General features: G+C 34.0%; 1 protein-coding gene across 1 annotated transcript in view; it reads right to left on the bottom strand.

Moving 5' to 3' along the window:
• SLC36A4 (solute carrier family 36 member 4) overlaps positions 1 to 24,957 on the bottom strand; it is a gene marked incomplete at its 5' end in the record, with an annotated part of 41,700 nt that overhangs the window by 7,822 nt on the left and 8,921 nt on the right. Inside the window, 8 exons of the mRNA XM_079709258.1 lie at positions 6,620 to 6,789; positions 9,802 to 9,900; positions 12,062 to 12,289; positions 17,165 to 17,249; positions 19,072 to 19,167; positions 20,193 to 20,281; positions 21,742 to 21,832; positions 22,995 to 23,118. Of these exons, the coding sequence (XP_079565384.1) occupies positions 6,620 to 6,789; positions 9,802 to 9,900; positions 12,062 to 12,289; positions 17,165 to 17,249; positions 19,072 to 19,167; positions 20,193 to 20,281; positions 21,742 to 21,832; positions 22,995 to 23,118 (982 nt within the window). The remainder of the gene's footprint in view (positions 1 to 6,619; positions 6,790 to 9,801; positions 9,901 to 12,061; positions 12,290 to 17,164; positions 17,250 to 19,071; positions 19,168 to 20,192; positions 20,282 to 21,741; positions 21,833 to 22,994; positions 23,119 to 24,957) is intronic.

The raw sequence follows: 24,957 nt of genomic DNA, 5'->3' as shown, positions 1-24,957 counted from the left end.
AATGAAGAGTTGAGAGAAGAATCTACCCAGTAAACTGTCTCTCAAAAGGATAAAAAAACTTGCTTAAAGTGATAGGAATTTGTTTTGATGATATATAAGAACATAAAACAACTTTTAAATAACATATGGTACATGTTAAAAGGTATTTTAAAACTCAGTGCCAGGGACTTCCCTGGCGGTCCAGTGGTTAACACTGCCTTCCAATGTAGCGGGTGTAGGTTTGATCCCTGGTTGGAGAACTAAGATCCCACATGCTGTGGAGTGCAACTAAAAATTTTTAAAAAAAGAAAGAAAGAAAGAAAGAAAGAAAGAAAGAAAGAAAGAAAGAAAGAAAGAAAGAAAGAAGGAAAGAAAGAAAACAAGTCTTAAAAACAAAACAAAACACAACAAAACAAAACTCAGTGCCAAAGTTCTTGAAAGTTAGAGGCTATGTTTTATTCTTCTCTGTATAATAACCCCCCATGCACTTGGCAGGGGATAGATACTTACTAAATGTTAATTAAATTAATATTAATGAACAAAAATGGGTATGGATAGGTGATTCTTAGAAACTACATCTAATCAATATCACAAATAAAAATACTTCAAAAATAAAATGACTCTTGCTTGAAAACAAAGTCTGTTATACTGGTAGCAAAGAAATGTAGTATCTTAGTAAACAGCAGAAATATATTTTTTAAATAATTATTTTGCAGTCAATATATAGAATCAGATTATGGGGGAGAAAACAACTAAATAGTCCAGTGAAAACATAAGTTTTGAAAACAGAGGATTTCAAAAATTGCAATGTTTCTATTATTTTCCCCACATTGGCTAAGAAATCAATACCTAAACAAAATTTATAGATAAGAATTTCTTAATTTTTTTAAAGCTAACCTGGGAAATAGGTGGCTGACTGATTCTCTTTCTCTCAAGGTTGAATACAGAAGCTACCCTTGGAAAGAATCTAATAACTCACTTTCCCTCTTGGACCTTTCATGACTGTCAAGAATCTCGAGGGTTAAGATCTGTCAAGAAGTCTTTGTGAGAACTAGCTACAATCCTGTGGCATGTTTACTAGAATGTAAGCACTCTGAGGGAGAGATTTTTAATCTGTTCACTGCTGTATCACTAGTGCCTGGGAACATTTCCCAGTACAAAAAACACATACAATAAATATCTGTTAGATGAAAAATGAATTTGATACATGCCCTACATTTTAAATTTAATAATATTCACTGTGAGGAAGAAAATGACAGACAAAGGGAAAGGCAGAAGCCGTTTGGGCCAGGATTCCTAGATATAGGCAACTTTAATACTGGAAGATCACTAAGAATTTCTGAGGGAGAGGACAGAGGGAATAGTCCAGAATACACAAACCTTCTTTTTCCAGTTTCCTTAAATTTACTGCTCTACTTCTTTATTTACTGTGCCTCTTGGTGAGTCCATTCTTGCCTAAATATTTTCATCTCAGGTAACAAACTCTTCAGAGTTCAGCTCCCTGATTGTGAGGTAGGATCAATTAAGATGTAGTGTAGCTTGACTACCTGCCACTATTTGTCAGCTTTATTTCCCAGAATACTCAGCCTCCTAGCTCCTGTATGCTACAAACATGAGCTCAGACTTAAGGTTTGTTCTGTTTTGGGGGGAAAATGAAGTCCCAGTTCAATATTCTAAATAAATTAAAATACCTACCTCATACCTTTCCTGTTCTTATATACTTCTTTCCTATTTTTGGTTGAATCTTCCCTATCCATTGTGTGCTTCACAAAGAATGCCACGTGTGAGGCAGCAGAAGTCACCTAACTGCTTCTCAGTGTTTGTCTATATGAAAACCTAATATCCTTGATATCTGTTAGTGGAAGTGTGTCTGCTATTTGGGTTACTTTAGTGGAAATCTTGGAAAACCACTGCGAAAACATCATTCAACTAAGACTAGTAGTAACAAGAGAAATGCTTTTATGCCTAGAATACTATTTAACAAACGTTTACTAAGTGCCTCTTAAATGCTGAGTAATGTGCTAGATTGTGGAGATGCATCACAAACCCAGAAGATGCAGGGTTCCTGCCCTCAAGGTGCTAATGTTCTAGCTCAGAATTGTGAATTCACTTCATTATCATTTTTAAAATACAACCTTTACTTAAAAAGCTAAATGCAATATATTGAACAATATTATTCATAACTAGTTTTAAAAAATGATGCCTAACTAAGATTGAGGGTAATAAATAATAATAACTTGGAGCCTCTCTAATCCATACTTGCTTTATTCTGGGGCTGCTTTCTAATTCAATCTTTTCTTGTAGAAATACCCCGTATGAACTCTGAGACTTTAAGTCAATGTGGCATCAAAAGCCCTTTACAGCTTCCCATAGCTAGTAGCTATGAGTTCCCTAGGGTCTTGTGATTGGATTTCATGCCCAGCCAATAAAGAGTACACTGTACATTCTCTAAATTGCTAGGCCTATTGCCTGAAGCATGGGTGGGTTGGGGGGAGAAGAGACTCATACATAGCATTTCAAGAAAGGAACATTAGATATAACCCCATGACTGTTCTAGTCCAAGCTTCTCATTTTGGAAGACTATCACTATAACCGACAAGCATCTCCTCTCCAGTATCCCTCAGCCATGGCTAGTATTTTAACTGTCCCAGCTGAAGACCATAAAGAAATAAGACTATAGGCCACAAAAGGCATATATACACAATGAGAAGGTGTTACAAGTTCTCTAAAGGAGAGTACCTTGACTTGCTTTCCTGTTTTTTCCAGATTTTTGTTTCTTAGAACACAAGGCTCTCCTCTTCTAAATAAAAAAGCAGGTGTCTAGCTAGGCTTTCTTGAATAGAAACTATGATCTGATAGTCCCTTTTTAATCAAGGCTTGTGACTAGTTCCGTTCTAACTGGGGAGCCACAGCAATTAGGGATAAGGCAAGAGGTGGGAAGGGGATGCAGAAAAAGGGAAGGATTAATTAAAGCTACTGCAGGGACAGTATCACCCGCTCAGGATTTAGTTGTGAATACCAAAAGCACTCCCTCCACAGCCTTGCCCACTGCTCCTTCACCATGTTCTTAATTCCCTGCGGACAGGAACATCTCAACTTGACATGCATGCACTCTCACCTTCACCCTGAAGACTTTCTTTAAATACTTTCGTGAGTAAGAGTAGGGAAGAATTCTGAGATTGTTTCCCCACCTACATTTTATAGTTGACATTAAAAGTACTGTCAAATTTATTTATAAATTTGTTTTCAGGATTTAGTCTAAATATTATTCCAAGTGGAGAAAAATATCATCCTATTTTCTAGACATTATACCGTCTTTGAAAGAGGAACTAAGCTACCATAATTTTTAGCCTCGATTCTCTTATATTAAGCTGTTTAAGTTTCTACTCCACATTAAACTATTACAAAAAAAAGAAGCACATTTGAAGGAAACAAAATTACATAATCAACTATAAAATAGGTTAATGAAATAAATGCTGAACAACCGTATATATTGTTTGTAGTCATGTCTTCAGCTTGAAACAAATGTATGACATTAAAACATGTTCCATCTTGAAATACCTTTGTAAATATGTCATAGCTAAAGTACAACTATAATTTAAAAAAAAAGATAAACACACTGCATGTATGCCTCTTGTGCAACCTGGAAACTATTCTAGGTACTTTCTCTCTGTCATAAATAGTTCCCTACATACCTTTGTTCTAACAACATTCTGGACTCCAGTGAAGACCCAGGATTCAAATGATTACTGAATAGCAGTCAAACTCTCATTAGGAAGCCAGCCAAAATATATACTATTTATTTTATTTTATTTTGTATGGGAAACAATGCTTTATTTTTTTAACATCTTTATTGGAGTATAATTGCTTTACAATGATGTGTTAGTTTCTGCTTTATAACAAAGTGAATCAGCTATACATATACATATATCCCCATGTACGTATACCCCCTTGCATCTCCCTCCCACCCTCCCTATCCCACCCCTCTAGGTGGTCACAAAGCACTGTGCTGATCTCCCTGTGCTATGCGGCTGCTTCCCACTAGCTATCTATTTTACAAAATATAAACTATTTAAACTTAAGGTTTCACAGACTTCTACCCAAGCAGCTAAAGGAGCAGTGTGATATTAATTAAATCAGCATTTATTCTTTGCATTTATCAAAACTAAGGAGTTACCTTCCATTTCATAAATAAGGTAGCAAGTCTGCATTGTAATGACTGCCAATATCTTTTTTAAATCTCCAAAGACCAATCTCTGGAAGAAGAAAAAACCCTATATATTGCTTCATTTAGCAGAATATGGTTCTAATATTAAAGAGAAAATTAAGATGTATATAATATTAATATGAATATTAACACTATTTACTTACAGTTGACCCTTGACCAACACAGAGGTTACGGGTGCCAACCCGCACAGTTGAAAATTCGCATATAACTTTTGATTCTCCCAAAACTTAACTACTAATAGCCTACTGTTGACTGGAAGCCTTACCGATAACATAAACAGTCAATTAATGCATATTTTTATGTTATATGTATAGCTACATATATTTTATAGATTTATGACATACCTAACTTTTTAATTTTTTTCATATTTCTAGGCTATGAAGTTTCTGAGTTTTTTCAAATTGTCACAAATCTCAACAATTTTTTCTAGGAGGTGGGTCAAAAAAGATCTTGCTGCAATTTATGTCAAAGAGTGTTCTACCTGTGTTTTCCTCTAAAAGTTATAGTGTCTGGCCTTACATTAAGGTCTTTAATCCATTTTGAGTTTATTTTTGTGTATGGTGTTAGGGAGTGTTCTAATTTCGTTCTTTTACATGTAGCTGTCCAGTTTTCCCACCTCCTAGAGTAATGAAAAAAAACAAAAACAAAAACAAATGGGACCTAATGAAACTTAAAAGCTTTTTCACAGCAAAGGAAACCATAAAGAAGACGAAAAGACAACCCTCAGAATGGGAGAAAATATTTGCAAATGAAGCAACTGACAAAGGATTAGTCTCCAAAATATACAAGCTGCTCATGTAGCTCAATACCAAAAAAAGAGAGAACGAAATCAAAAAATAGGCAGAAGACCTAAATAGACATCTCTCCAAAGAAGATATACAGATGGCCAACAAACACATGAAAAGATGCTCCACATCACTAATTATCAGAGAAATACAAATCAAAAGTCCAATGAGGTATCACCTCACACTGGTCAGAATGGCCATCATCAAAAAGTCTACAAACAATAAATGCTGGAGAGGGTGTGGCATAGGGAACCCTCTTGCACTGTTGGTGGGAATATATAGCCACTACTGGCCATATACTCAGAGAAACCATAATTCAAAAAGACACATGAACCCCAATGTTCACAGCAGCAGTATTTACAACAGCCAGGACATGGCAGCAACCTAAATGTCCATCAACAGAGGAATGGATAAAGAAGATGTGATACATATATACAATGGAATATTACTCAGCCATAAAACGGAATGAAATTGGGTCATTTGTAGAGACATGGATGGACCTAGAAAGTGTCATACAGAGTGAAGTAAGTCAGAAAGAGAAAAACAGGTATCGTATATTAACGCATATATGTGGAATCTAGAAAAATGGTATAGATGATCTTATTTGCAAAGCAGAAATAGAGACACAGACATAGAGGACAAACGTATGGATACCAAGGGGGAAGGAGGGGTGGGAGGAATTGGGAAATTGGGATTGACACATATACACTATTGATACTATGTATAAAATAGACAACTAATGAGAACATACTGTATAGCACAGGGAACTCTACTTAGTGCGCTGTGGTGACCTAAATGGGAAGGAAATCCAAAATAGAGGAGATATATGTGTATGTATAGCTGATTCATTTTGCTGTACAGTAGAAACTAACATAACATTGTAAAGCAACTATATTCCAATAAAAATTAATTAAAAAAAATTTTTCTAATATGTTAATTGAAAAAAATCCACTTATAAGTGGACCCATGAGGTTCAAACCCATGTTATTCGATGGTCAACTGTACAATGTGGCCTAATTGTGTTCAGAAAGGACTTGGGGCACATACAGTATTAAAGGTGACCCGTAAAAGAGTGAGGGCCGTGAGTGATGGGCTGTATTATTTTATCAGGAACCCAGAGTGTTGGATTTTTGACAGCAAGTATTAAATTTTTTTTAATAAAGTGAGTCTATATTAAAAGATTCATGCTTTGTATGGACACCAAGGGGGGAAAGCGGCGGGGGGGTGGTGGTGTGATGAATTGGGAGATTGGGATTGACATGTATACACTAATATGTATAAAATGGATAACTAATAAGAACCTGCTGTATAAAAAAATAAATAAAATTCGAAAAATCCAAAAAATAAAAATAAATAAATAAATGTCATGTTTTACTCTTATATGTTACTCAAATTTGGAACACCCTATAATTCTGAATCTTTTAAAAGATCCGACAAGAATATGTAAAATCATAGATGATCTCTTCTGAAGATTATGAAAAAAATTTAGATTACACAAATAAAGAAATCACAGTAAAGATTTTAAATGTTTAAATCACAAAACCAAGAATACACCTTTATCATGAAACATTGGTAAATTATATCTACAGAATACACAAACTAGGTTAACAAACTCTTGTCTACCTACCACACATCTTGGGGAAGATTTAAAGTTATGCTGCCTTTGATTTCATCATGGAAACACATATATCCTAAGGTAGCTAATGTTACATACAGAGTTGTAACAATTCCCATGCCAATATTCAGTGCTTGGGTGAAGCGTTTTGATTCTTTCATTTGGTTTTCCAGTGGAAGGACCTAAGAAGAGAATGCAAGTAATTTAAAACAATCTAATATCCCATCTTATATGTACACAAATTAATCTTTCTATAGTTTATATGCAAACATAATTGTTGATGTATTTTTCTACGTGTTACATATTTTTTCACACTACAGATTTTTTTATTCTTAAAAAGACTTGAAATCAGCTCTTAGTAGGCAAAAGTGTCTGTTAGGTTTTTTAAAATAAACTTCTTACTCTGGAATAATTTTAGATTTACAGAAAAGATGCAGAGAAAAACAGAAGACTCCCATATACTCCTGACCAGTTTCCGCTATTGTTAACATTTCACACAACCTAAGTACCTGTGTTACAACTAAGAACCAATATTGGTACATTACTATTAAACTCCAAACTTTATTTGGATTTCACTAGTTTTCCCACTAACGTCCTTTTTCTGCTCCAGAGTCCCATCCAGGACAGCACATTGCATTTTGCTGTCCTGTCCCCTTAATCTCCTCTGGTCTGTGGCAGTTTCTCAACCCTTCCTTATTATACATTACCTTGACAGTTTTGAGGAGCATTGGTTAGGTATTTGGTACACTGTCGCTCTATTTGGGTTTGTCTGATGTTTTCTTCATGACTAGACTGGGAAAATAGGTTTCAGAAAAGGATACCACAGAGGTGCAGTGCCCTTCTCATCACACATGCTATCAACATGATTTATCACTGGTGAAATTAATTTTGATCACTTGGGCAAGGCAGTGTTTGCCAGGTTTCTCTGCCTGTAAAGATTTTTCCCCCTGCCTCATCATACTCTATTCATTGGAAGTAAGTCACTACAGATAGAGGGGATTAAATTAGAGCTCCTGGAGGGGGGTTATCTACATAAGTTATTTGAAAATCTGCCCTAGGTACTTATTTAGTTAATCATTTATTTGTATTAGCATGGATTCATGTATATTTGTTTTATACTTTGAGTATGAATCCCAAAAACTATTATTTACTTTGTTGCTCATATCGTTCCATCTTTGGTCATCGTGAATTCTATCAGGTTGGGTCCTGTGTCCCTTTGACATGCATCCATTCTTTTGTTTTTTGAGCACTTCCATACTTTCTGGCACTAGAAGATGCTCCAGACCCACATTGAATTTCCTTGCTTCAACCCTACAATCAGCTATTTCTTCAAAGAACTTTGGTTCCTTTGTTGCAGAATTGTATTTAGAACTCAAGATCTGGGTGCTGAGTGTGCTCATTGCTACTGGGTGCCACTGCTTCCAGTTCTCTCAGCAGACAGAGTTAGGAAACATATGTATGTATACTAACCCATGTATATACATGTCTATAACTGTTTCTATATCTATCCATCTATATCTAATGTCCATCAATTTAATAAGATGAATATTTTCATTATGGGAAAAAAAACCTTTAAAGGAAAAAAGGCTAACTGAAAGGTTAATTTTTTAGGCAAATCTTTGGAGATTTTGGCCATACAATTTGACCATGCAGTAAAAGACACTAAGTAATAATAATAACAAGTATTTACTGAGTGCTTACAATGTGCTAGGTATTTTTCAAAAGCTTTGCATGTAATACATCACATAGTATTTATAATAACCTCATGAGATAATAACTAATTTCATCTCCACTTTTCAGGTGCGTTAGTCAGGTCTACGTGGAAATTTTAAGTGATTAACAGAAAAGAGAACAGTGAACAATTTGTATGTTCTGGAGATAATCCAGACCTGAAATAAGAAGCTAAAGTCAAGAATGGTGTCAATGCAGCTAGAAAAGGGGGAAGAGAAGGAAATGAACATTTACAGAGGCTCCCTCAAGCAGCATTAAGTGTTTTACACATAATCTCCTTTATGGAATAGATTTGGGGAAATATGAAAAGAAGACTCAACATGTCTTAATTACTGACTGGAATGGGGAAACCAGGGACACAGTGAAAAGAAATACTCTAACATTTCAAGCTTGAGTGACTGGAAGTAAAACTAAAGTAAATAGAGAAATGAGAAAGTGAAACTGGTTTTAGATTTAAAAAAAAAAAAAAGGTTGTCTGTCAGACTTCGGAGTTGTTGAATTTGAGATGTCAGAGGAACAACACTTAACTGGAAATGTCCAACAGTTAACTAGAGCTTACTAGCTAAAGCAGAAATGAAAATCTACACTTATGTCTGTAACACAGATAAGTGGAGCTGTAAGAATTAGTGAGAATTCTATAAAGGAGAATTCAGAGAGAGCAGAAACCCAAGTAAAATGGCGTAAAATTGCCTTTTAGTTCTGTTTTGTCTGTGGTTCATATAAATAGACGTTTATGAGTGGTTTTGCTCCCATACCAAACCATCAGGCTATGAAACATAAGCTATGGAGTAAACAGCAATATTCAACTTTCCCCAAATCTACATATTCTAGGCTTGAAATGAACTGGAAGCATCTTTAATGGAAATATTTAGGATCTCAGAATTCTCAGGATGTTTGTATCTCTTGGTATTAGCTTTATGATAACATCATTTCTCAAAACAAGTATGATACGTATAAATCTAAGCAGAGAATTTACATTTGACTCTTCTTATGCAATAGTAACTTTGTAACAATTTCAATTCACTTAAAATCATCTAGTCTATAAAATATGATGTTTGGGATTTGTCTGAATATAACCCAGACTTGCTAGAGTAGATAGAATACAGATCAAACAAAATTAGCCATAAGTTAATGGTTTTTGAAGCTGGGTGATGCTTACATAGGCGTTCATCACACTATTCTCTAAGTTTTGTATAGGTTTGAAAATTTCCACGATAAAATGTTAAAAAATCATCTATTCAAATGTTCTCATTTTACAGATTAAGAAAAAGTGATACATCTAAGATAAAAGTCTTGGTAAGTAGAAGAAGTAAATTATAATTCAAGTCTATCATACCAAAATGCAAATTGTTTTCTAGGAATAAAAAAATAGAAACAAAAGAAAAACAGGCATTTTTAAATGTAAATAAGTCCTTGTGTTAACTTAAGATTTAAAAAAATAGTAATAAAGACTAAATCCTTACCACTCCTATGCCTTCAAAAGCAAATACAGCAGTACCAAAAAAGAGAGGGTATTTTTTCCAGCCAGCCACTATTGGAAGGTTGTGGGGATCTGGCATATTCTGGAGAAAGGAAAAATAAGATGTCAATAAATTACATCTTTACTTACTTGAAAGAATTTAAAATGGAAGAGCGAAATCATATACTTCTGAGCTTCACAGCAGCAAATGTGTATTATAAATGTGAATAATTCTTTCAATAAAAACTTTAAGCATCTTATGTTAAATGTAGCCAAGCTGTTAGGATTTCACTGCCAAAAGCAATCGTTTTCCTCAAGCCCACACATTCCATCTGAGCTAAATGCTCCTGATTACCTGTTTCCACCTGTAAGTCCCAGGCTGTTCTCACTGGGTATGGCTCCTGCCACAACAGGAAATACATAAGCATATTCAACGTCTGAGCTGAGAGCCATATAGTCAGTTATCAACCACTGCTGACGGTGTTCAATGAAATTCATTCCCCACTCTACTTTCATTGCTCTTTTGGTCTCTAAGATTTCCCGACTTTGGCTTTCTATCTCAATAACGCTGTGCTGTTCTCTAGAACAGGTCTCCTCGTGGTTTCAGCATCTTACTCTTTGACCTGACAGTTGCCTTACCCTTATTACTTGTGCCTATGCCTTGACTCTGGCTTTGATTTCTTGGTCCTGACTCATATAGCCTTTTTCTAACTCTCATTATCTGGAAACTCACAGACTGCGCATCTTGTTCAAGATCCCTGGGTCCACAATGGCCACTTCTTCCAGCTAACCCAAGTCTCCTCACCAGCCTGTGTTCTCTGCCTTTACCTGACTAGAAGTGGAATTCAAGGCCAATGAAAGAGGATGAACAAAGAAACTGAAGTGTGACAGCACAGGGAAAATTTGGGGAATAGATTTAGAAGATCTGAAGCATAGGTAGAACTGTGTGATATAATGGTGAAACATAAGCTAGGGTCAAAATGAAAAAATTATTAAAATGTTTGGGTTGGGCTCCCCTGGTGGCGCAGTGGTTGAGAGTCCGCCTGCCGATGCAGGGGACACGGGTTCGTGCCCCGGTCCGGGAAGATCCCACATGCCGCGGAGCGGGTGGGCCCGTGAGCCATGGCCGCTGAGCCTGCGCGTCCGGAGCCTGTGCTCTGAAACGGGAGAGGCCACAACAGTGAGAGGCCCGGGTAACGCAAAAAAAAAAAAAAAAAAAAAAAGTTTGGATTATTGGATAACGCTAAACTGTACTTCAAGGCTCACATGGTTCCCTCTACCTAAGGAGCTTCCTTTTCTGCTCCACTAACTCCTACATGTCCAGCCAAGGGGTCACGAACTCCAGAAAGCCTTATGAGATCTTCCTGCCTGTCCCCTTTCACTCTCACATGCTATAACAAAGTCTACAGGCTTTGGAATTAAGATGGGGCAAAAAGGAAACATAGATGCATCATAAGAGAATTTGTAATGAATTGCTAATGGAGATTTTAGGACAACTGCTTTGGCAGCAATGTATAAAATGGACTGTATCAGGAAAAAATAGGATTCTCCACCTTTTTTGAGTCATTGGCTCCTATGAGAGATGAAAGCTATACAGCTGCTCAGTAGAAAAATGCATATATACATACAGAAGCACTAACTCTTATAAATAATTTTAAGGGATTCGCAGATCCCCTGAATCCCATCAATAGAATATTTTAATGAAACTGGGTTAAGAATCTCCAGACTGCCTACAATAAAATGAGTTGAGGTTATTGCATACATCAGATAAAGATGTTACAGCCTAGTATAGTGGCAGTGAGCTGAAGTGGTGGCAGCAAATAAAGGTTCAGAAGTGAAAGAAAATTATAAAATCACGTCTGTACTCCCATCTCTTGTGATTGGTTTAAATCTTAAAGGAATAAACAAAACACTAATGAGTTCTTTGTTTCATGTTAGGCAGTGCACTAAGGCACGATCCTAAATCTCACAACTCTAATAAGTCAGGTATTACTATCTTCTGAAGCAATATCATACAGCCCAGAAACATACTTACCAGGATTCAAAACCAGATCTGACTACAAAGCCTATGCTTTCAACCTCTATGTCATATATTGCTTTTTCAACTAAGCAGTATCCCCCAGAAGGAAACCAGAGTTCCCTGATTATCTCCTGTGTGACACATATGAAGTAGAGTCTTTACTTATCATTACTTTTACCTCCAAAGTGAAAAATATTTACTTGTTAAGAAACATATGACACAGTTAAAAACATGTTATACTTACCCTAACAATGTATTGATAAATTATCACAAGACTCACAGCCATGGAAACGTTGGCAAGGAATGAAAGCACAAATAGATTCTTGAGCTCACGAATGAGGACCAAAAGAATTAGAAATGGAAGAAAGCAAAGCATATATATCCTTAGGTCAACAGTTCTTCTCTCACATGGATCTGATGAATTGGTGCTATTCAAAACAAACACTTTACTCTCCAGGAACCCTTCATGAACCTACACAGGATTACCAGGAGAATAAGGAAGAGGGGGGAAAAAACTTCCATCAACTTATAATAATAAAGGAGAAATATGAAGAAAATTATGATCTATATACACTCTATGATAAATTTGTTTACAATAAATAAAATACTTACACAGTTTTAAGATACTCTAGTGTCTTAGAAATATATATATCAAATTTAAGGATAATTAAAATAGGATAATCTTCTTTGCAAAATAACTTTATCATACTGTGAAAAGAAAGTTCACTAAAAAATTATGAGGATGGATTTACTAATTTATTGTGAAGCTTTGTGACTGTGATGCTCATGATGCCTAGAAAGGCTCAACCTGCTTCTGAGATAATCAAAAGTGGAAGCATGCTTGTCCAGAATGGCCATTGGGTATTCTACTAACATACTTTTTTCAAAGTAAGAAACAACTCTAAGTACCTCTTAGAAATGTACAGTACTCAAAATTAAAATTAGAAATCAGAGCCTAACTTTAAAGGTATTTTATAAAGCACCTGCTGATGAATTATCATCACTGTCAATAAATATTTGTTAAAAATCAACTATCTTCATGCATGCTAGACACTAAAAAATTTTTATTAGAGCAAAAAACTTCTACAAGATAAATCAACTTTGCCTCAAAATTTATTCAGCCACTTCTATAAACCTATATTCAACTTTCAAAAGAGATTCAATGATTTATAGGCTCCATTTATTAAAAACTGTCCTTGATTCAATTAATCACATAATCCAACTTACAAAAATAGAAATGAAATTATAGAGGACTTTAAAAATAATCTTAAAAACTCACAGCACAGGCAGATCAAACTATAATATAAATTCCAGTGAAAATCTATTTGCCCCAAATACTGTACCCTCCTTTGAACACAATGGAATGCAAAGACTTATCAAGTCTCTGGATACATAAATTCTTAAGAACCAGACCCTATAGTAATAACAGCAAGTATTTTCTGAGTACTTTCTATGTGTTAGGTACTGAACTAAATCTTATACAACGTCTCATTTAAACCTCAAAACAACACTCTGAGATGGGTGGTAGTATTAATATCAATTTATAGCTGAGGAAACTGAGGTTTAGGAAGGGTAAAAAAAAAAAAATCCCTATATAATATCAAGCCAGTAAGTCCTGGTTCTAGGATTCAAACCCAGGCCTGAGACCCCAGAATCTAGCTTGTGACAGGTACATGTTTACCTGACCAAAATGCTGCAATCCTTAAAGAGGGGCCCTGCCCAAGTAGCCACCTGGCCTCCACCTTGACATCTCTCTCTCTCTCTCTCTCTCTCTCCTTAAATACAGTAACAAAAGGCCAAAAAGTCAGAAGTACAGAACAAAATCCTGATATGAATAATAATTAAAGTGTTTAATTTTACACTTATCCACAATAAGCAATGTTTAGTGTCACTACAAATGTACATATCATCTTAAACTGCAGGGAATATATCTACTAGTTTTAAGTTATATTGGCAATTTATAACTCACACAGGACTAACAAACTCTCAGGTTACACCATGTACCATTTAAGAAATGCATAGCTCTCATTTATATTGTAATTGTCCATTAAAACTTTTAATTTTATTTTCTATAATTTGAAATAGAAGCAAATTTGATAATTCACATTACTTGGCTTTTAAGAATGTATTTTATTTGTTGACCCAATTTCCTCTGTAACCAAATTATTTACAGCCAAATACTTCTGTATCAAAGAAGTACGTCCAATAATCAGATTAGATAATGATGAAAGTTAAGCTCTAACAAGGATACCTGGTAAGAGAAAAGCAGTTATATAACCAGTTTTAGAGAGAACTGTTTGAGTCATTAGGTGCTTGGGAATTTGAAATCAATTCTACCACAAATCTCTCATAATAATTAGTATTCTTTGGCAGAAAGATGGTGATAAAAATTCTCAAGATTAAAAAATAAAGTAAAATAAAAATGTAGATACATACCCAGAGCAAGATTCAGGTAAACATTTGAATCCTTTGGTGCCCTCTAGAGACAGAGATTGGCTATCTAATAGGACTTCCTATGATCTCACATGTTTACCAAAATGCAAAACACTGAAATAAATATTATAAAATAAAATTACTAAATTCAGTTGTTTCCATTTAGATCTCAAATTTACTAAATTCGACTATTTATTAACTTTTCAATTCAGTAATTTAATGGTTAAAATTCCAAAGGCAGATTATGTTCTTCAGCAAAGCTAAAATGCAGAATTAAAGACACAATAGGCTACATTTGCATACTGCATATAAAATGCATAATGCATTTTATAAGGGCTTTCGCAAACCTTTTGTCAGCTGAGCCTCACAATAAATTTATGAGGAACATGGGGAGATTTTGCTACCGTTCCCATTTTACAAATAAGGAAACCGAGGCTTGACGAGGGACAAGAGGGTCTTACCCAATGTGTGAGTTAAAACTGAGAGCATGGATTTGAATTCAGATCTTCTGACTCTAAAGTCCATGGTCTTTGGTATCACAACATTTTTTTTCCTCTGAATGTAAAATCCCTTCCCAACTCTTCATGCCCATATACACTATTTTGTCTACCTGACATTTTCTTGAGTATCTTAGAGTAAGAACAGAGAGGAGCAACTATAACCACCATGGACTAGAATCACTGGAAGCACCACAGTTCTTTTCCCCCTGTCGATTGTCCACAGTGGCTTAACGGGATCAAGAACAGCCATGTGACAGTTACAAAGCAGGAGATGTACACGTTTGTATGGGAACTAAACTCTTAATTCTTTGATTCGATGAAATACTGAACCTGCAATTTTATGTAGATTAAGGAGGTAAAAATCTTACAAATTTTAACTGTAAAAGTAGTAGCAATTAGTAAGGTTTAATCAAACCATGTGTCTTTTATTGGAGATTGCTATCAAGTGTGAGAACACCGCTGCAGAGAGGGAAAATCTCTGATGATGCTGTTTCAATGACCATCTGTCTGCTCTGCACAGGTGAGGTGCTCAGCGTTGCTTTCAGCTTTTCAAGTCTCAAGTCTGACTGAATGTCTTTTTCCATGTTGCTCTTCATGCCTCAAAAGATCTTTTATCTATCTACAGCAAGCTTCTCCTTACCTTCCAGAGAGTCACTTTTTCTACCTGGTCTTCTTAGGATATGTGCAAATGAGTTAAATTCTTCCTTTCAACTTTGGAAGCATCTGATATCATTTCATAGGAGAAAGTCACCAATCCTAAGCTTATATTTATTTTATGTACTTAACACAGTCTATGTCACACACATACACATACACACAACTAAAATCAGACAATGTCCTGCCCAGTGATGAACAATTAATATACTGTGTGGCAGCTATGTCAGGCACCTAAGTTTCTGCCTAATTCACATGACCTAGGGGACACTGCTCATGCTCTGTGAGACTAGGTTTCCTCATTCATAAAATGAGCATGGAACTTATATTACAGAGTAGTTGTAAAAAATTAAAGGATATATATCATAGCTTATAAATATAAGATTATAAGGCATTATTAGCATTATTTATAACTTTAAATAAAGTTTGTTGGTAGCTCTCTTAGGAGATGATAGAAAAGATATAGTACTACCATACTGCACAATCCTAGAAAGGCACCATTTCCACTGTATTCTATGTAAATGACTGCTAAGATGGTATGTCCATCTTCCCAATAAACAGCCTCTTAACTGAGTTAGCAGTCCTAAAAATATGTGACTTGTGGAACTAAATACTTGTAAACTCAAAAGCACATCATCTATAATGAGCAGTGCTGATAAAACCATCAACTCTCTTATTTATAAGAGAAAGACTCAGTGACCCTTTCCAACATTAGAAACCTAAGCTGATGGCTTTATTAAACTTTGGCCTGCAGACCAAACCCATTCTACCACCTATTTTTGCAAATAAAATTTTACTGGAATACAGCCATATCTAATGTATTGTTGTCTATGGCTGAGTTGAGATAGAGATCATATGGCCTGCAAAACAGAAAATACTTATTATCTGGCCCTTTATAAAAAATGTTGCCAAATCTTGGTCTAAATATAAAATGAAGCACTTAGAAAAATGAGTCAAATATATACTTAGATATATACATATAGATTCTTTAGAACACATATTCACATGATTTTGCATTAAAATACCTATGAGAAGTTCTACATATTACTATATATAATGCCTACTACTGCACCATGCACTTGTGTATACTAATAAATGTTATTGATTAAAATAAAGAAAAGCAGAGGGTAAAGTAGGAATAATAGGCCAACTATCAGTTAAAGCACATAAAGAAATGTGCTTTGGCATTATTCTGATAGGGGAGCTTTTTTATTTCAGTGCTTTGCATGTTTGTTCAAATTGACAGTCTCTACCAAGACTGCAAACCACTCTTAAAACAAACCTTTATAATATGGAGAGAACTACAGAACACTGTACATTTCTGGACACAGTATCTTTTTAGACAATGGCAATAACTATGAGATTTTAATAATGCCCACTTTTTAACTTCACTTTTTAGGCTGCTGGCTAATGCCTTATATACTTTTTAAATAAAATATCAATGTAAAAAATATGCTACCAAAACATCCGTATATCTGCTTTTGAGATCTAAATTCCAAATAGCCAAGAAACAGTAAATTATGCCTGTTTTGATCTGAAAGAACAAGCATTATCGATATAATAGCAAGAAATGTAAAAATCAACAATAGCAGAATCCAACTTGCAAAAAAAAAAAACGACTAAAGGAAAACCTAGAAAGATACATGATTTATGAAAGAAATACATTTTCATATTCAACCACAGCTTACTCAGAGAAAATATGATGCCATAACTATGGCATCAGAAGAAAATGATTTCAAAAACTGGAGAAAAATACTTACTTGTTTCACATTTTCAGCTAAGAAGACAATATAAACACTACAGAATCCCAGCTGTGTTATCACCAGAAAAAAATCAACCACACTCCTGAAAAGAGATACCCACAAATAAGTATTAATAAGAGCTGCTAAGATGCCGATGTATTTTTTCTCTTTTTAACTATTTTAAAACATTTCATAATAGTATTTATTCTTTTTACTTCATTACAATAAGAAATAGGCTTAAAGCATTTATTTTCTACAAAGAGCACGTATTTATGATCTGTATATCACTAGAATTATTATTGAGCAACAATATGTTACATAAGTTAAAAGCCCATTTTCCCCATCATTTCCTTCTGAAATTCAACAGTTTAAGGGTATCTGTCTATAAAATGATTTCATGAAAACATTTCATCAGTTAGTTTAAGCCCATCTCTCCTACTTCTCAAGATCTTTTTCAGATCAACCCAGTGTATTTCCAGCAAACAGGATGAACATATTCCCTACTATCCAAATCACTAACAGGAATGGGAGAGGACTGGGGGCATGGCCCTAAGTCATTCCACCAGAGACCTCTCCAGGGGCTTAGCTCTGTTCATATTTTTTTAGATACTCTAAAAAATTCCAGCTACATAAAATAGCATATGGGAGTAGGAAAGGGAAATCACTGGTCAAATGAGCTTTATTTGGGTATTATTATAATCAAAAGTCTGCCTACATGTTATTAGTATACAGCCCATACCTTTCCCTGTTGTTCTGGGAACAATTAGTGACACAAGAGCTTGCACTTACTAATTCATTATAGTCTCTTGTTTGACCATTAATGTCAAGCTGTCAAGCAACCTAGTCTAAAAAATCTACAGACCCTCCTCCTCCCATTTGAAACTTGAAGGGCCCGTGCCCATTTCCATTCTTGCCATAACTCTCTAGTTCTCTATGGTTCTTCAGGGATCTCATTTGTTAGTAATCTTGGTACCCTGAAATGAATTCAAGTTTCTTCTCACTGATGAATTACATATAAGGTATTCCCTTAAGATCTCTTCATCCACCTTTGATTTTAGTATCCTTACCAACAATCATTCCAGCCACTTCTATCTGAAAGCCATTCTTTTTGATAGAAAAAAATAGACAAAGTTGCCTATAGACTGGGGGCAAAGAAGGAAGAAGACAGGGTTCTGGGGGCAAATCCCTAGGGCATTAGGCTCTGTTATCTTCCTTCTCCTACACAGCATAATAGGCTGTGAACTCTGAGAAGCTCATAAACACATCTAACATCCTGAAAATCCCCAGAAAGGCCATATTGAACCATAAACTACTAACACTGCTCTTTTCCTTCTTTTAATTTCCACTGCACGTATCATTTGTACCATAGTCAGCATGTTGTGAATTGCCTGTGCTTATTTTCCAGTCCTGTATTTACCTGATTTTGATTAGCCATGTCCACCAATAATAAAGTTACATTTAAACAATACAAAAATAAAAACAAGATTATGCTAAAATACATACTTTGGATGTCTTAAGAACATGTAGCTAAACACCACACTTTTATTTGAAATAGAGATAGCAACATTTCTCTTGCTTTTTTTCCTTTACTTAATTATTGAGCATGATTATACCAGAGGTTAGCTAGGTGCTTTATAAATATCACTTTATTTAGACTACCATAATAATCCTGTGAAGTATTAGTATAAACTCATTTGATAGTGAAAAACTAAAACAAAATAAAAATACTTTGACCCAGGTCATAAATTTGTAAGATGGTAGAGTTGAGATTTGAATCCAAGTCTGTCTAACTGTAAATATTGTTTCCTCCCAACTTTATCACACTTTTGTTAATGTATCTTGCCAGATTAAAATACTTAAAATTAATGTAATTTTAAATATTATTAATACTTAAAATAATTACTAATAACATAGCAAGTACTTACCGTCCCCATGCTGCTTGCTTCTGCAGACAACTCCAAGGACTTACTTCCATAGCAAAACTCACAGTGTCACTATACCCTAATGGTGACCTTTTAAACCTGAAATATAATGACATACATGCATATGAAAAGAAAAATTTTTAATTGGTCCATAAATCCATTTCTTGAAAAGAACATCAGCTAAATGGGCTATACACTGACAGAGGAGTTTTCAAAATTTCAAGATCTGCATACTTCTAAAGTTATCTCATGAAATTAAAAATTTTTATATACCCTTCTTACCCGTATATTAGTTTTTATCCACTGTTAAAGTTTATGTATTTGTTGAGTTCATATAACATAGTATTTGTGTTTCACTGATTTAAATGTTTCAATTATCTAAAAACATCAACTACACTGTTCATGCTTAAATTATTCCATTCTTAGAACGGCATTATTTAATACATCTGTACAGGGCTTTATAATATATTGTTACACAAACTACCCTATTTAATCATCAAAATAGCCATGTTGTCTCTCCTATTTTTTTAAAGTATATATTGTTATTTAAGATCATAAATGACGTGCCCGAAGTTTTAAGAACATTTAGCAACAACAAAAAAGAGTTAAGATTAGAATATTAGTTTATCAGAATAGACAATATTCATTTTTTTAAAAAGTTGGTTCAGTATCCAATAGAATCATTTTATGATGCAAAAATAAAGAAAACAAAATATTGTTTCATTGACTATCTACCAACCCACATATCAACAAAGAGCAGCAAAGGCATTACACCCAAAATGAAATTACTAACAAATTAAAGACCATTATTCTTTAACTAAAAGTAGCCCTGCTGCCTCCATTTTCCCCATATAACTTCCCTGATTTTTTTCACTTACACTAAATAAAAGAAACCATTCTATTTCACTTCTTTTAAAAGAAGTATATATATATTCTGACTAGATTGCAATCATATGAAATGCTACCTTTTCCCATATTCATTATCCTAGACTTGTCTATGTAACAGATTATAGGAAATACAACTTCTAGTTGCAAAGCACAGTAGAAATATAAGACTATTTGATACTTTAAATAAATATATAGATTTAAAATAAATTAAATAGACTTGACAAATCCACATTTACCTCTGACATAGAAAGTGACTGCAACGTACCAAAATGTGCATACAGTGAACAGAAATAATTCCTATAAACACAAGGCTGATTGGTCCAAGCTGTGAGGGAAACATTTTATAATATTTAAATATTTCAGTTTAATAAAAATCAAGTTACCTTATAAACAATGAGACAACAGACTACTAATTTGCAGTGAGTAAATATTTGTTAGACAAAATGATTAAAGAGTCATTTGCATAACGGAAATTAGTGAACCTGATACAGAAAGAATTTAGTAATATTTAAGACAACCACATATGATTCCATCTTATTGACTTGGCTATCCAAACCTATGAATGTAGAGTATAGGTATGCAACAAAGTAGAATAGAATACAACATCATATTTAACAACAGATGGCAAGTCTGTGACTATCAGTGTCTCACCATTATAAGTATATGCAACTATGAATCATTATCTAAATGACTAAAAAGCACTGTATCTGGGATTGTGGGCAATCTACTTCTTCCACAGATTGCTTGTTGAGAATTACGTGTGAGAAACTGTGCCTAGAAAATAATTATTTGAAAAAGTGGTACATAAAAATTTTCAAGTATTTATTTACTAAAATTAAAATGATGCCTGATTATTGAGAGACAGACAAAATGTTGCCAAAGTTTATTTTTATAATCAGAAATTTTTAAGTTTCTCTAAATTAGGGTGGACAAAGTCCAATGCAGAGAAAGATGACAGTTACAACTGTTGTTAAGAAAACTGGTCAGTTAAAAAAAGTTAAATATAATTTCACTACTTCATAAGTGAATTCTCCCCTATCAGGATTCTCTATAATTACAATAATTGGTTCTAACAAAACTTTGAATATTTGTTTTCAAAAGATATTGTTATTCCTAGGGGCTTCCCTGGTGGCGCAGTGGTTGAGAGTCCACCTGCCGATGCAGGGGACACGGGTTTGTGCCCCGGTCTGGGAAGATCCCACATGCTGCGGAGCGGCTGGGCCCATAAGCCATGGCCACTGAGCCTGCGCGTCCGGAGCCTGTGCTCCGCAACGGGAGAGGCCACAGCAGTGACAGCCCCGTGTACAGCAAAACAAACAAAAAACAAACAAACAAACAAAAGATATTGTTATTCCTTTTCTTAACTATTATTCTTTAAGTCTGAAAACTACGTATTTTATTTGGAATCTAAAAAACTGTAAAATTTCACCAATACAAATACTCTATAAATATATTTATGATATGAACATATTACTTAAATTCCTGAAAATCCAAAAGAATAATAAGATATAACCATACCTAGAAAAATCAAATAGTGATTTAGGATCTTTCTGTCAAATATTATAAATAAGTAATTAAGTAGAAATGAAAAGAGTAATTAACTCTCATTTTTAGTTAGATATTATTATCACAGTTCACATAATTTTATCAGCAACAGCTAAATGATTATCTAGTTGTCACCTGACCAGGTTATATTTGACTAGGTCAGATGTTAACTTGTAATTTTTGCTGTAAATTAAGACTGATAACTGTATTTTAACTAGAGATTACAAAGATGAGTCTTACCACTATGCCTGCATTTTTTATTGCCAGTGGAAGTCCTAAAAGACCAGTTCCAATATTTCCCTTAAGAAGATGCATAAGAGTTTGTACAAATCTGAAAAGTAAAAGTTGTAAGATTTAAACATTTTAGAACAAAAGCTATTAAAATCACATGACCATGGTTTTAGCATTAGAAGGGAACTAAAAATCAATCTAGGCAAGGAATCAAATTAACATTTCCATTCAACCAGAAGTTGAATGAGCCAAAAGTTATATTTGGTTCAAGTCCTATCTTTGCTACTTAAAAGTGGAATACAGAGGGTTACTATGGAGATTAAATGAGTTATTTAAGTGAAAGTATTTTTGTACTTATTAAAGTAATAAAGAAAAGGTAATTTTCTCATAAGATTCTTTGCTGCTATGATATTCAGGACAATGTTGAAAATTATATACAACTAAGCTGGTAAAACAGCAATTTATTGCACTATCTATGTAATCATGATATTAAACATAGTTGATCTATGATTATCAACCTCAGAGGAAGTTAATTAAAAGAAAAAAAATACAATTTCTAAAACTATGTGTATGATCAGGTAAGATAAATACTAATTAACTTTCAGACAACATGAACTCCCAAGGGATTTCACCTAAGAAAAGTTTCCAAGAGGCATCTGAAGGAGGTCTCTTGACCAAGAAAAAACAAATTAAACTAGGAAGAATAGCACAAATTTTTAACTTATGAAACAAAAATGCTTGCCTAAAATTTTTTTTACTTTATTCTTTTTTGATCAATTAAAATGTTACTTTGCTTAACTGTTAAATCACTATTAGAATAATACCTTATTCAAATCTATTAATGATGACAAAATAACAAAAAAAGTTTAAAAAATGTTCCACTGCTTCCCTGGGACCATGACTTTGTTTTATACCATTCACTCAACATAAAGAAGTGTTTATTACCTACTTCCTGCGGTCTAACTCCTAACCATTTCAGAAGCTCCTTCTCTTAAAATTTCTCTTCCTCTCAATCTGATCCCCCTTCTTTCAAGATCCATAGCATTTGATACATATCATTTTAGTAATTCCTACACATGGCTCTGTAATTTAGATGTATTTCTTCTTTCCCAAATAGACTATAAACGCCTTGAGGGTGGGGACTGTATCTTATTCATCTTTGTGTCTTCTGTAGTATCTACTTAAGTGTCTGGTCCATAGAAGATGATTACAAAATATACACTCAGTGAAAAGAGAAAATGACATTTAACCTTAACACTTACGAAATACCCTCTTGATCATCAAGCTGGTAATGCTTCTGAACAGGCAGGAGCTCTTGCTCATGTTCTTCATCTGATGTCCCATCAAAGTTTTGCTCATTTATTAAGGGTCTCATTATATCCATATCTTTAAAAAGAAAAAATGCTTCACTATCATTTTAAAACTTGGGTTAAAGCTGGTATAAATAACATTTTTAATAGTAGGACATGCCATTTGTACGCATCTTTACTATTTCCACCCTAAGTTAATTCACATTAATACTTTTGAGTTTTACCATATTTAGAAAGAAACAACTAGACTTATTTGCTGGATATTTTGTTTGGACTAAGCAGTGCAAAGTGAAAAGCATAAGTATTCAATGCAAAATATTTTCTGTTTTGTCTACCTGAGGTTTATAGTAAATGATGATAGAATTATGGGGTAAAAAATGTGAAGAAATCATAAAATGAACTTCCATCTCTTGTTAGCTTCAAATCATACTGAGTACATAAATGGTAATCATATTTTTATTTATTTTTATTCTTAAAAATTAAAAAAAATTTTTAATTGAAGTAGAATTGTATAATATTATATGTTACAGGTGTATGTATAGTGGTTCACAATTTTTAAAGGTTATACTCCATTTATAGTTATAAAATATTGGCTATATTCCCCATGTTGTACAATATATCCTTGTAGCTTATTTTATATCTAATAATTTGTACCTCATAGTCCCCTACCCCTATATTGCCCCTCTCCCCACTGGCATCCACTAGTTTGTTCTCCATATCTGTGAGTCTGCTTTTTTATTATATTCACTAGTTTGTTGTATTATTTAGATTCCACGTAAGTGATATCATACAGTATTTGTCTGTCTGACATAATACCTTCCAAGTCCATACGTGTTGTTGCATATGGCAAAATTTCATTCTTTTTTATGGCTGAGTAGTATTCCATTGTGCATACATACCACATCTTCTTTATCCACTCATCTGTTCATAACACTTAGGTTGCTTCCATATCTTGGCTATTGTAAATAATGCTGCTGTGCACATTGGGGTGCATGTAGCTTTTCAAATTAGTGTTTTGGGTTTTTTTGTACATATACCCAGGAGTGGAAATGCTGGCAAGCATAATTTTAAATGCTTTAAGAAAATTATAAAGCCACTCCAATCTTTAAATTTTTAGTATCAAAATCTATTCTTATATCTAGCAATTTTTAGCATGATTTTGCTCCTTCTGAGGAGAAAGATAAAAGTAGTCATCACTGCCTGTCTTGTTCTCGTAAAATTCACTAAATTCAAATTTATTGAGATGACTGATATGCATTAATAAGGTCTGAAGTATAGGATATTTTAAAGAAGTGAAAGTTTGTTCCATTCAAATACATACAATAAACCTATGTAACAGGGAATTGGGGTAACCTAAATAACTTAGTTGGAAATGACTGATTGACATAACTTTTTAAAACTTCTTATTTTATACTAATTTCAAACTTACATTAAATTTGCATGAATAGTACAAAAAAAAAACTCCCATGTACCCTTTACAGGCTCAACAAATTTTAACATTTTGCCATGTTTTCTTCTTCTCCCTCAAATGTTTATCACTTTTTATTAACTATTTGAGAGTAGGTAACATATATCATGCCATTTTATCCTATCACTAGCATGTATTCCCTATGAACAAGAATATTTTCCTGAATATTCATAGTACAGTTATCAAGTTCCAGTAGTTTAATACTGATCAATACTTTCATTTAATCTACATTCTATTTTCCAGTTTCATCAACTGTACTAATAAGGTTCCCTTAGTAATTTTTTTGCAGTACAGGACAATGTATTGCATTTAGTTGAGCTATTCTACTAGTTACCTTTGCCATTTTATCTTTTATGGTGCCCTTAATCCTCCTTTTTTCTTATTCTTTTTTTTTTTTTTTTTTTTGCAGTACATGGGCCTCTCACTGTTGTGGCCTCCCCCGTTGCG

Source organism: Hyperoodon ampullatus, assembly GCF_949752795.1.
Source record: "Hyperoodon ampullatus genome assembly, chromosome: 7".
Classification (NCBI taxonomy): domain Eukaryota; kingdom Metazoa; phylum Chordata; class Mammalia; order Artiodactyla; family Ziphiidae; genus Hyperoodon; species Hyperoodon ampullatus.
The sequence above is the reverse complement of the archived record's forward strand: the minus strand, read 5'-3'. Positions and strand labels throughout refer to the sequence as shown.